Source organism: Prosopis cineraria, unplaced genomic scaffold (assembly GCF_029017545.1).
Source record: "Prosopis cineraria cultivar Desert tree isolate PC_DT_omini unplaced genomic scaffold, ASM2901754v1 PC9, whole genome shotgun sequence".
In the NCBI taxonomy this organism is placed as follows: domain Eukaryota; kingdom Viridiplantae; phylum Streptophyta; class Magnoliopsida; order Fabales; family Fabaceae; genus Prosopis; species Prosopis cineraria.
The window spans coordinates 25,494,444-25,507,302 of NW_026555340.1; the positions used below are offsets into that span (position 1 = coordinate 25,494,444).

Below are 12,859 nucleotides of genomic sequence, written 5' to 3' on the forward strand. Positions count from 1 at the left end.
GTCATGCATCATTTAAAAGGTACATTGAAAAAGCTTTAAAGTCTATTTCTATTTAATTGAATTTTGGATAGCCTTCTAAAAGTGTTTTGCATGATTTTGCTACCAAACTAATTCTCTATGGTCTATTATTTTGGGACGGAGGTGTTCTTTGTCTAATTATCTTGACCAATGCCTAGTCAGTTTCTTTTATATGGGATATGTAATTTCAGATTAGCTATAAATAATCACATAATTATTTTATATATATTGGCCAAAAAATTTTATACATTGAATAGTATTTTTTGAGTTTAATATATTGAATGATATTGATGACACATGTTTATCAATTTTCTGCTTGGTATATTAAAAAAATAATTAGTCATATTAATTTTCAGATCAATTTATATTGATCAGTGTATCAAATTTTATATTTTTTATTCTTATCATTTAACATATCAAATAACAAAAATTATAAATCATAAAGTCAATTATATTTAAAAGTCAAACTTTCCACTTTAAAAAAATGTTTTAAAAAACAAATTAAAATCCTCGTATTTTGATGTCAACATTTTATCCATAACTTTACTAACTTAATTAAATTCAGAATTTGAGAAGGTTGTCGTACAAAATTGTTCACAACTTGAATTTTCGTATAAAAAAATATGCAAAATTTCCTGATATAATTTATACGCCTACAATCTGTCACTGTATTTACCAAGAAAATCTCACAAAACAAGAGGGAGAAAACAACGGTGTATGAAAAATAATAACCTTTTCTGGAAGTATTTTTTCTTGATAGTAAATAAATATATAAGCTATTTTCAGGGCAAAAAAAAAAAAAAGATTAGAAAAAAGCCCAACGAACTCTTTCGCTTTCGCATTTTGCCGCGTCTTTAAATGGCTTGTTTATGAATTCCATGTCGTCTTCTGATTTGCCCCCAAGTTCGCAGAATCCTCTCCAGTTTCCCCACCAACAACATTGATAATTCGCCGTCTCAGTTCATCATCTTGCGGAGCCTCGACGTTAAGTTAAAAGTCCTCTTCATAATCTTCTTCGGGTAAAGATTCATTTTCTTGCTTCTTCATTCTTCTTTGTTTTTTTCTCTGATTTCTTGATGTCCGTAACCCTCATTCCTATTTCCGCATCTTTGTTTGCTTGCAGATTCTATACTCGAGGGATTCTGGCATATTATATCACTTGCTGCAAAATCTTTGGACGTTTGCGAAGAATCAAGATGTCGATTCCGAACACAAGCAATGTCGAAATCAGGGAAGTCTGGGCCAACAATCTTCATCAAGAGATTGAATTGATCCAGAAGGTAGTAGAAAATTACCAGTATGTGGCTATGGATACTGAGTTTCCTGGTACTGTTCATGGGCGTTACATGGACACTAGTTACGAAACTCTGAAGAAGAATGTTAATGACCTGAAGTTGATTCAGCTGGGCCTCACATTTTCTGATGACCAAGGAAACCTTCCCACACTTGGAAATGGAAAGTACTGCGTGTGGCAATTCAACTTTCGTGAATTTGATCCCGCTAAAGACAAACAAAACCAACAATCAATTACACTCTTGGTTGAAAGTGGCATTGATTTCAAGAGGAACAGAGAAGAAGGTGTCGAGGCATCCGAATTTAGTAAGCTATTAACGCCCTCTGATGCAGTGCTAAACTGTGGTAAGCGTTGGATTGTATTCCACGGTTCATCTGACTTTGGTTACTTAGTCAAGGTGCTTACAGGCCGTCCTCTTCCAGATACAGAGTCTGATTTTATGAAGCTGGTCAAGGTATATTTCCCAAAATTTTATGATGTGGAATACATGATGAAATCCTGTGGCATTGTTCCCGGTGGTTTGAGGATGCTTGCTGAGATTTTGGATGTAAATAGAATTGGTAGTATTCATCAAGCTGGATCAGATAGTTTACTAACATGTCATACCTTCTTTAAACTGATAGAGGTTTATGATCTCAAGAACAAATTACAAGAGAAATTTGAAGGTGTTTTGTCTGGTCTAGGTCCTGGTGCAAACACATGTATTCCTCCAGAGGGAAAAAAGTGATGAAATCATCATTTATATTTGCTAGATTGCAGTTTTTTGCTTTTAATAATTCTCATGTTTTTGGTTTGCCTCCTCTATCTTGCGCTTGCTGTGAGATATGTTTATTTCTTTCTTAGCAAATATGATTTCGAAGTGTTTTTTTTGGGAGGGAAGATAAAGGAAAATTTCAAAGTTATAAAATATGAATCTCTTGCTTCTGGTAATAATCCTCTAGCTTTATCGAGAAACTTAATTAAAGTATATGAATCTATGTTGGTAGATACCCAGGTTTTGATCATTGTGTGTATCTTGTCTAGATGACTTTTGGGCACTATATTTTCTAAGTTTTTGTTTCATGGACGTTTTACAAATACAATTCCACAGGAGCAACATTTTCTTACCAAAGAATGCTGAATCTTTTAATTAATTGCTTTGATATTCCTTTTTTTTTTGGGTCAAAATTTTGATATTCCTTATTTAGTCCTTCACCAAAATGCAAAATCGAGCTGGCTAGCTTGTGGTTTTCAAATGATACAATAGATTGAAGATGCACATTGTTCCAGATAATTTTCACAACCTCTGGGATTCTTCACCAGTGCTGAGCTAAGTAATTAATGCGCATAAAATGATTTGTATTTCATATATTTAGTTTTCCTAGTTTCGCATAATCATTTTTTTACGTTGGCAAAAATAATATTTTTTAAGAAAAAAATTCTTGTGACAAAGGTTTACTTGGGGTCAATAATGAAATGGAAATTTTAAAAAGGGTTGCTCGCTCTAATTTTAAATGTATGGGTTAGTTTGAGGAATTTGTTTTGTTCTTAAATGTAAAGACATTTCTAGTTAAAAAAAGAGAGTAAGACTTCAACTTCCTTTCTCTCTTTATTTATTATTTGTTCTCTAAAATTATTCCTACTGATTACAAACAACAATCCATAGTAGTAACTTGCAATGAAATTATTAAAATGAAGGATATTTTAGAGAAATTAAGACACTTTTTTTTTTAACAAATGACTAACTTTACTAATTTTTTTAATCAATGTGAAATAATTATCTGGCTTCTACGTTTAGGATAAAAAGACATATTTATTATTAATTTTTCAGTGAGATATATACAGCGTTGAATCGGACAAGAGTAGTCTGACCTGTAATGAAAATTAAACTAGAATCCATTATCAAGGGTTTCGATTTAAAAAAAAAAAAAAGGCATGGTTTTTACATTTTCTATTACGATGCAAATGAGTAGAACAAGAATCGAAGCAATTTTCATGTAAATAATTTATCCCTATCTGTCCTAACCCAATTAAATAAAGAATTTGACAAGGTTCCCGTACAAAATTGTTCACAACTTGAATGTTCAATTAGCAGCAACATGAGTATGTTTTTAAGATTACTCAACAATAAAACAGTTCAATGCAATTTTAAAATACTCAAAATTATGTGAATTTGTCTAATATATAAATTTTACATCAATAGTCTATCACAATACTGCATTTAATTACATGAGTAAAGACGTAAATTTGGCCATTAATTAATTTTTTAGGAGAATTGGGTAGCTTGTATTATAAGTTGGTGCAAAATAAATTCTCAATTTTTAAATACAAAGTATCCAGCATCCTTCATTAATTTTTATTTGATGAAAGTTAACTTTTCATGTAGGGCCCACAAATTTTTGATTAAAATGACATGTTACACTCCACCTTAACAATAAAGGTGTAAATGTAACCATGAATTATTTTTCGAAGAACATTGGATAGCTTCTACTGTAAAAAAAATAAATTATCTAACATTTTTTTATTAATTTTGATCAAACACCATTTATTTTCAGACTTATGAGATCTCAATGCATCAATCTCTCCAATTTGTTTTCATTTTCTTCATTTTTAATCTTAACTCAAGAAAAGAATGTTCAAATAGTTATTATCTAAAAATATTCATGAGGACATAGCCAATGAAGGAGAAGAAGAGGAGGAGGAAGATAAGGTTTTATTTAAATTTTTGTGACGATTCAATTAAAGTAACTGCTTGAATTGCAATACTATTATGTGTGGGAGAAACTTGATTCAATCTTAATTTAACTTTGAATTATTTTTATAAAAAATAAAGTAATTGTATCAAGCTTGTCCCACAAGTAATAACATCACAATTCAAATAGCTAGTTCTCTTGAATTGCCACAAAGATTTAAATGAAATCATGTTTTCCTCCTTCTCTTCTACTTCGTTGGCTTTGTCCTAGTAAATATTTTAAAATAAGAACTCTTTGGGCTTCTTCTTTTCGAGCTGAGACTAAGAACAACGGCAAGAAGATTTGAGAGATTGATGCATTGCAAGTCTCATAAGTATGAAAATAAATGATATTTTATTAAAATTGATAGAAAGGTGCTGGATAGTTCATTTTTTATTGTAGAAGCTACCCAGTGCTTCTCAAAAAATAGTTCAAGACTAGATTTGTACTTTTATTTGTTAAGGTAAAATGCCACGTGTCATTTTTGCCAAAAATTTATGAGCCCCATATAGGAAGTTTATGTTCATTAAATAAAAATTAACATAAGCTGCTGGATGCTCTGTTTTTTAAAGTTAAAAATTTATTTCACACTACTTTGTAGTATAGTTACCCGGTGCTTTTGAAAAAAAAAAGTTGAAGGCCAAATTTACACATTTACCCTAATTATATTCATATGTTACTTCTAATACATTTTATTAGAATGAAGAAAATTTTTAAAACTCATTATCTAAATTTTTAAAACTCATTATTTTTTTTTAAATTTTAATAAGCTTTTAGTTATTCCTATTTAATACAGACACACTCTCCTGTCCTTATTATACAATGAGCCATAAAAGTAAAAACTTGTAATGAAAATGATTTTTTTTCTCTATATTATTCCCTTTGATTTTTATTATAAAATATTTTCAAATTTCAATTACTTAACTGAAACTAAGAAATGGCAGTTAATTTATTCAATATGTGTTAAAATAAAAAAATTAACTTTACTCCTATTGAAAAATAAAAAAAGAAAAAAAATATATATAATGAGCCATAAAATTAAATTAAAATGTGGATAAAATTTAAAAATAGTAATAAATAACTTTGCGTTAGGACCAAATAATTCTTCAAAAAATTTCTGTAATAAGAACAAAGTGAGTGCAAATAAGATTAGATAGAGTATTAACCAAGAAAATCTCACAAAACAAAGGGCAGCAAGAAAACGATGTATGAAAATTAATAGTATGAGTGTATAACCATTTTTCCTCCGAGTTACAAAGCTTTGTCTATATTCTCTGTATTATCAAGAGAAAAAAAAAGCCAAAAAAAAAAAAACAGAAGAAAGACTCTTTCGCATTTTGGCGCGCCAAAGAACGCATTTTGCTTATTTAAAGTCATAGGCTCATAGCCTTTCCTCTGCCTCTCTATCGATCCTCTCTGTGACTGTGAATTCCATTTTCAGTTTGCCCACTTGAATCATCAGATCATTCGCCGTCTCAGTTTAACCCATCACTTTTACGTTCATCATCTTGCGTTAAGTTAAAGTCTTGACAATCATCTTGAGGTAAAGATTCAATTTCTTGTTTGTTCTGTCCCTTCATCATCATAATCTTCCTCTCATTTCTTGAACCAATGGACAAACTCTCCCAGATACTGGTCATCCTTAGTCCTCTCTCGGCCTCTTTGTTTGTCTGCAGATTGTATCACTTGCCATAAAATCTTAAAAATGTCGATTCTGAACGCAAGCAATGTCGAAATCAGACAAGTCTGGGCCAACAACCTTGAGGACGAGATTAAATTGATTCGTGATGTAGTAGACGATTACCCTTATGTGGCCATGGATACTGAGTTTCCAGGTACTGTTACTGTTATTAGCAATGTGGATGACAAAGAGTCGAGCTACAAAGCTTTGAAGGAAAATGTTGATCTTTTGAAGTTGATTCAGCTCGGCCTCACATTTTCTGATGATCAAGGAAACCTTCCCACTGGTGGAACTCAAAAGTACAGTGTTTGGCAATTCAATTTTCGTGAATTTAATCTCACTAAAGACAGTTATAACTCAGAATCCATTGACTTCTTGATCGGAAGAGGCATTGATTTCAGGAGGAACAATGAAGAAGGTGTGGATGCAATCAAATTCAGTGAGTTATTAATGTCTTCTGGTGTTGTGCTAAACCCAGAAGTGCATTGGCTTGTATTCCATGGCTCATCTGATTTTGGTTATTTAATCAAGTTGCTTACCGGTAAAAGTCGTCTTCCAGATACAGAGCCTGAATTTTTGAAGGTGGTCGAGACATTTTTCCCAGTAATCTATGATGTCAAATGCATCATAAGATTCTGTTACAACCTTTATGGTGGTTTGGATAAGGTTGCAAAGACTTTGAACGTGGAGAGAGTTGGCGTTGGTCATCAGGCTGGCTCAGATAGCTTACTAACATGTTGTACATTCTTTAAACTAATACAGGTTTATAATCACCTCAGAGACTCACCTGAGAAATATGCAGGCTGTGTGTTTGGTCTCACTACTGGTCGATAGAAAACAAGTGATGAAACGGTTTCAAATAATAAAAATAAAAGAGAGAGTATTTGTTGCTAGATTGCAGTTTTCTGTTGATTCTCATTTTTTTGGGGTTCATCTCTCCTGTCTTGCTCTCATTGATCCTCCCTTGTGAATATTTAACTGTGTTAAAATATGTTTATTTCTTTCCCTGTGGCATTTTAGCTGTATTTCAAAGTGTTTGTGGGGAGGGAAAGTAAAGTGAATTTGAAGTTATAAAATATGAATCTGTGTCTTTTGGTTATGGTTCACCAACTTTACCAGGAAATTTTGGTGTTGTAATTTGGCTAGTGTACTCAGAATCCTTCTTGTTTGGGAGAACATTTCTCCTTGTGGCGTCCATGAATGGACTGAGTCATACATGTCTCTAAGTATTCACTTTGTTTTCGCCTTATGGAATTATGTGGGTCGATGCAAATCAATACCGCATCATTCTTTTTCGGGATGATGTTTAATTATTGTTATCATAGTTAGCTTTGTTTTCAAGTGAACTGAAAATCATGCTTGCAAGTTCGGGGGAAAATTATTTTCTTGTTTAGATGATTATTATTAAAAAGCGTTCAGTATAGCTATCCACTTTGTCTTCAAGTTTTGAATAAAGAAACAGGGAACATTTATTGAACTATACTGCTCCCCAATAAGCTTTGTTCTCATGGTGTAATAGATTAAATGTCAGTTGGTTTAAATATATATAAAAAAAAAGCATAATCTTTAATCTCCATAATTTCATCAAATTAAAAAATTTCCGTAATTTTTTTTACTGCTTTTAATCTTATCGAAACTAATGACACTAAAAAAACTGAAATTACAAGAACCTAAAAAAAACATCACCTAATTTTTCTAAAGTCATATGGACTAAAAGTACTGAAAAAAATTACGGAAACTAAAAAGCAAAGCCTGATAAAATATAGATTTCAATGATGGTGTTTTCCCAAATATATATACATAGAATGAATGTCTTAGATTTTAATGAGACAAACTGACATAGACAAAACACTTGCAGCTTGGAAGGAACCAGTTGATGGCCTATAAATAGAATACTTTTTGTACATTTTTTAAGTAATTTTGAGATAAAAATTAATCCAAGAGGATTAAATCAATCATTAGATGTTTACGCTCTGCATCCAACGTCTATCGAAAACAATGAACACACTCAAACCTGCCCACTGGTCAGCATCACCCAAGAAAACCCCCCCCCCCGGGGGGGGGGGAGGGGGGGTACGACTTGTTCGTTAAGTAGGGCTAAATATACCAACATCATATCTAACACAAAGTATCCTAATTCATCGAGTGATTCCGGCTTCAAGGCAGAACTTTCATTGCACATACATGAAACAAACAGAAAGAAGAAAAACAACAGTTCAGATAATAGAGATAAGACAGGCTTGTGAGGAAATTCTCATTTACTGAACCACCAAGAGGTAAAAAGTTCAGATCTTTTGTACTTCGGTGCAGAACACCACAAACATCTCGGCTGTGAATTCTGCGTATAAACATCATCAGCCCAGTCTGGCTTCTCTACGTAGCACCTGTATTATAGAAACCCACAAGCTCAAAAATATTAGATTACAGTGAATATTGTGTGTATATGAATGGGGAAATTCAAGTATAACGTGTGTCCATGCAATGGTCAGGATTTCACTTCAACAATTTGCAATCCAACATGTGGGTCTCATGTCAACAAATACGGTTCTAATCATTGGGAATATTGCATCATGAGGTGCTTGAGAATTTTCCTCCAGGAACAAAAGAGACCTTAAGCAAAATCAGTGGGATTGTACCTCTTCAGCAAACTTTATCAAGATAGTAGTGCGTGGTCGTTGTTGACCTTCCATGGGCACAAAATGAGCAGTAACAACAGCTGGAAATCCAGAGCCGTCCAAAACGCCCTTTGTTGAAAAGAACAGAACAGAATCAGGTCAATGACTGGATTTCGACCCTCCATTAGGCTCTAGCAATCAATTAGTCAATTGATGAATGAGGACACTTACTCGTACTATTCCAGCAACAAATGCCCCACAATTGAAAGTTCCCATGTCCTTTGGAATAGAAATGAATCTACAAAGCAGAGACAAAACTAGACCTTGCTATAAATTTATGTACGCAAAATCTGGTTATGTCCTTTGGAATAGACCTTGCTATAAAATTTATGTACGCAAAATCTGGTTATGTCTAATTTTCAATTAAAATGATGAGAGTGAAGACTCTTTTACCTGTTGACAAGGAGCTCCTTTTCACTGATCATGTATTCATCTTCATGTTCAGTGCCTTTCTCCAGTGAGTCCGCTACCTAATCCAACGGCAAATGCAAAAACTAAGGGGCCAGCTAAGCAGTTGAGTTGCTTAATATATGATGACTTAATCTAATCCATGCAAATACAAACATATGATGCAAACATAAAAGAAATGTAAATGAATCATAAGCTTCTGCCTTGCATTTTTAACAAAGTAATTATGAAGGGCAGTCATGATTACATATAAGTACACAACAGTATGATGTTTCAATATTTCGAATGTCTTTCCAGTCTCTTATACCTGATCTTTCAACAGATAATTGAGTGGCCAAAAGACACAAAGAAAAGAGCAAGGCCATATAGATGACGAAAACCTATGAAGCAGAGACACTTTATAAGAAGAAGCAATAGTGTCAATGAGTTAATACTTCCTATAGAAACATGACAGTTTGATGGATGACAATTACTTAATGTAAAACTCAACTGCATGCGCCCACAACTGCAATAACCATAGCATAGCAACGACAATTGGCATTTTGTGTCTATGAAAATGAACTGCTTTCTCTTGGGGTGAAGAACGGGGAAGAAAAAGTTAAAAAGGATAGAGGAACTCACCTTTCCAAATAATACCTTCCACACTGTGCTGTGCACAAAAGACAGAATACCTAATAGTCTTGTCTCCCTTCTGTTTCCCTACAGAATCAGAAAAGTATCATTACGTCAGTCATTCATGCAATGCAAAGGCACAGACACATTCCAGCTGGTGCGCCATGCCCAAACCAAAACCAACATAAGGTGTCAATTTTTTATCATACAACGGTTAATCAAAAGATCCAATATGCATCCACATCATTAAAACACAATTTATATTAGAAGCAAAGCAACGTTCACAAGACTATGACTCCGCAAGTATCCTATCATTTTAGGAGGACAAAGTTAATGAGCCTAAGGGATAGAGAAGTCTCATAATGGAGAAGAAAATATCATTAGGGAAGGTACCTCTAACAGGCTAGAGATTCAGCAGGAAAATTACCATGTTGAAGATTTCAACGCCAAAATGTTGATAGGCATTTATCATAAAATTTAACTAGGTTCATAGTCGTTAAACATAATCAAAGACAATCCCAGGTTTCGTTATAATTAAGAAACTCACCAACATAAAGTTATTGATTGATTTTAACCCATGTTTTATGCCATTTGGTACTAGATTAGAAAATGAAACATCAGGACAAATCTATCTTGAGACTAATGGTCACCAGAATTATCAAAATTCACTTTCATACCAAATTCCTTTTCCTTTTTCCTTGCACAATCAAATTCATTAGAAAATCATCATTAAGCTGGATCCCTTGCATATCCAAGGGTGTAACTGCAATTCCTTGCATTTTAAAAAGTGATGAGGCTTTAAATGAACAGTTTTATTATTTTCTATAGCAGGTATATGACAATAAAACCAAATAGACCATAATGCATGTTAAATCAACCAGAAAAATGGACCATCAGACAACCACATTTCTGGTTTATCCTACTGTCTGCATATTGTGTTCTAGTCCACTTCACCAGGTACTTGAATCATCACTGCACTACATTTAGATGAATAATGAAACTTTATTGAAGAGTTCCCAAGAGCCATCATACCTTTTCTCTGTGGCAAAGCAGTTCCAAAACTCGCGCCCCAACAGCATATCCAGCATCCTCCAGTCTGATAGTGATGTTCAAAATAAATTACATGACATTAGAGTCAATTGTGATATCACATCAAGTCATCAAGTGTCTCGTTAAAAGCCTGATTCAATCTTATGTTTCGTACAGTTTTTTTTCTATTCATACTCCATAAATTGCAAATAAAGTAAAGGACGATGATCATAATAATGACATACAACGTATAACATTGCATTAATCATTTACTAGGGCTAAAACCAGGGAAGAGACAATTCTCATCAGTGGAGTGACATACTCTGCGCAACCATGAGACAAAGTAAATTTAGTGATTCCAACTTAGAATCATATAGGAAAAATTAACAAAAACAAATTTTTTCACACTGCTTTATCTTCAACGATCCCGTCCGACTGGACAACTAAAGAATGTGCCATAAAAGAGCAATCACCTTCGTTCTAACTCAGCAATATTGTCGACCTGAGTTTGGTTGTACTGTACAAGCTCTGAGAACAAGAACGCAAATGCACTCAAACTAACCTGCACCACCATCAAATCTACATATGATTACAAAAAATAAAATACCAATAAAATTATACAGGCAACTATACATATTTCGAGTTCAGCAAAATCAATCGAGGCTCAATTTCCCTCTTTCCAGGATACCAGACAGGTTGAACAGGAGCAGAATGCCCCGAAGAGTGAGATCTCAATAAAGCAAGCTGGGGAGAAAAAGGTTCTTATTCTACATGCCAAACAAGTTGCGTCGATTCAACCAATATATTCTCCAGACAATTTAAAGGGCAGGAAGAGAACAAAAAAGAAAAGAAGAGAAAGCAAGTAGATTGAAGAAGAAGAGGAACCTCTTGCTTGCCCTTGTTGAGGGGCCTTTCGAGGACGTTACTATACTGCTTGATCTTTCCAGCTCCGATCATCGTCAGAAATATTGCCTCTCACTGGAGCGAGTAAGTTGTAATCCCAACTCACTCAGTATAGCATATACGGAAATGTTGGAGCGGATCCAGATACTAAGTAAATCACGAAATGCAGATAATTAATCAGGCGGCTGCAGTTGATAACATATCAGCAGTCCTAACCGGACCAGTATCACACCGGAGAACGACCACGTGGGCAGACAACGGTCGACGGCGTCCGACGGCGAGCTAGACGAAGTGGGGAATGCTTGTCCGTCGACGAAGAAAAATGGATCTGCTTCTTCCACCAGACGAGATTGCGTTTTGTTGGGCTTGTAATTAGTTTTAATAATTCTGGCAAGAAAAAGAGTTTTATTAATTCGTTTTATTATTTATTTTCTATAAGGACATTATCGTCTTTCACTATTTTCGGGCTGCTTTTCCATGGACGTACAACCCTTTCATCCCAAATGCAGCCTATCGCTATGTACCTTCTATTGTATGATCTGTGATTCTGTGTACTATTTTTTGATGATAAAAAAAGGATTGTAAATTATTAATGTCTTATACAATACTTTCATCCAGGATACCTTTGAGAAATAATTTTTGATATAAAATATAAATATTTTATAATAATTAAATTGCTTTTTTAAAATTTTATTTTTTTTATTAGTGTGAAGATATTTAATATAATTGTACCATTGTTTAATGTCAAATTTACCTGAAAAGTATATATTATTTTTTATGATATAAAAAAAGCTAACTTTTATTAAAATACATGAAATAATTAAAAGTGTCTTATAATAAAATTAGAGTAAGTACTCTCACCGGTCTAAATATAAACATTTTTTAAAAAAACCTGTATATCAATAAAGTCCTCGATCTTACAAAAATATATATTGTTTTTTTAACATCTACTCCCAATTATCAATGCATTTCCTAATTAGTGAGAGATACATTTATATGAAGATCTAGATTAATAAATACAAAAGGTAAAATAAAAAAAATTATATATGTTAGATCACCTATATTTTGAACCAAAATTAATTGAAAAAAAACGCTTATATTTTGAATTGGAATGAATATTGCATTTAGGGAGAAGCTGAAATTGGGGGGAAATTGGGAAGACAGGACCCAATTGTTTAGATTTCAATATGGATTCTCTTAAATTTAAATCAAATTAAAATAATAAAAAATGCTCCAAAGATAATAAAAAAACAAAACATTGGATGTGACAAATGAATTTTTTTTATAGAAAAAATTACATTAAAATCTCACAAAAAAATTAATTATTATAAAATTCATTGATAATTAATATAAAGTCACTTATAATAAACTTTATAATAATTAATTTTTTTATATAAGGCCTGTATATAATTTTTCCTTTGGTTTGAATTACAACTCAATTTGAAGAAGATTGAGTGTAATTTGTATAAATTTACAAAACACTTGCAGTTCAAAGGCATACAAATGACATTAATTTGCATATACTTTA

General features: G+C 32.9%; 3 protein-coding genes across 4 annotated transcripts; 2 read left to right on the plus strand and 1 right to left on the minus strand.

Annotated features, from left to right (window-relative positions):
* The first annotated feature begins 462 nt into the window (after positions 1–462).
* Positions 463–2,232, plus strand: LOC129319264 (probable CCR4-associated factor 1 homolog 6). The gene is made up of 2 exons (XM_054964268.1): positions 463–1,037; positions 1,142–2,232. The coding sequence occupies exon 2, from the start codon at positions 1,215–1,217 to the stop codon at positions 2,037–2,039; it is 825 nt and encodes a 274-aa protein (XP_054820243.1). The 5' UTR covers positions 463–1,037; positions 1,142–1,214; the 3' UTR covers positions 2,040–2,232.
* Positions 2,233–5,430: 3,198 nt separating this feature from the next.
* Positions 5,431–6,572, plus strand: LOC129319361 (probable CCR4-associated factor 1 homolog 7). Of its 2 annotated transcripts, none has more exons than XM_054964408.1 (2): positions 5,431–5,566; positions 5,700–6,572. In XM_054964408.1, the coding sequence occupies exon 2, from the start codon at positions 5,729–5,731 to the stop codon at positions 6,536–6,538; it is 810 nt and encodes a 269-aa protein (XP_054820383.1). In that variant the 5' UTR covers positions 5,431–5,566; positions 5,700–5,728; the 3' UTR covers positions 6,539–6,572. The 2 variants fall into 2 exon arrangements, with proteins under 2 accessions (XP_054820383.1, XP_054820384.1); XM_054964409.1 differs by having other exon boundaries at positions 5,437–5,566; positions 5,653–6,572.
* Positions 6,573–7,622: 1,050 nt separating this feature from the next.
* LOC129319486 (uncharacterized) lies at positions 7,623–11,698 on the minus strand. Its single transcript, XM_054964572.1, has 8 exons — positions 11,314–11,698; positions 10,902–10,990; positions 10,432–10,495; positions 9,409–9,486; positions 8,773–8,849; positions 8,551–8,617; positions 8,341–8,448; positions 7,623–8,088 (listed from the first exon to the last, which is right to left on the minus strand). The coding sequence occupies exons 1-8, from the start codon at positions 11,383–11,385 to the stop codon at positions 8,059–8,061; spliced, it is 585 nt and encodes a 194-aa protein (XP_054820547.1). The 5' UTR covers positions 11,386–11,698; the 3' UTR covers positions 7,623–8,058.
* Positions 11,699–12,859: the final 1,161 nt, after the last annotated feature.

What these genes read in the sequence shown, in the direction of transcription:
- LOC129319486 (XM_054964572.1), bottom strand. Translation starts at nt 11,385, where the DNA reads ATGATCGGAGCTGGAAAGATCAAGCAGTATAGTAACGTCCTCGAAAGG. An exon ending in TCAACAAGGGCAAGCAAGAG is followed by an intron (nt 10,991 to 11,313) that starts GTTCCTCTTCTT and finishes ATGGTGGTGCAG; the next exon opens with GTTAGTTTGAGTGCATTTGC. An exon ending in ATTGCTGAGTTAGAACGAAG is followed by an intron (nt 10,496 to 10,901) that starts GTGATTGCTCTT and finishes CATCACTATCAG; the next exon opens with ACTGGAGGATGCTGGATATG.
- LOC129319361 (XM_054964408.1), top strand. Translation starts at nt 5,729, where the DNA reads ATGTCGATTCTGAACGCAAGCAATGTCGAAATCAGACAAGTCTGGGCC.
- LOC129319264 (XM_054964268.1), top strand. Translation starts at nt 1,215, where the DNA reads ATGTCGATTCCGAACACAAGCAATGTCGAAATCAGGGAAGTCTGGGCC.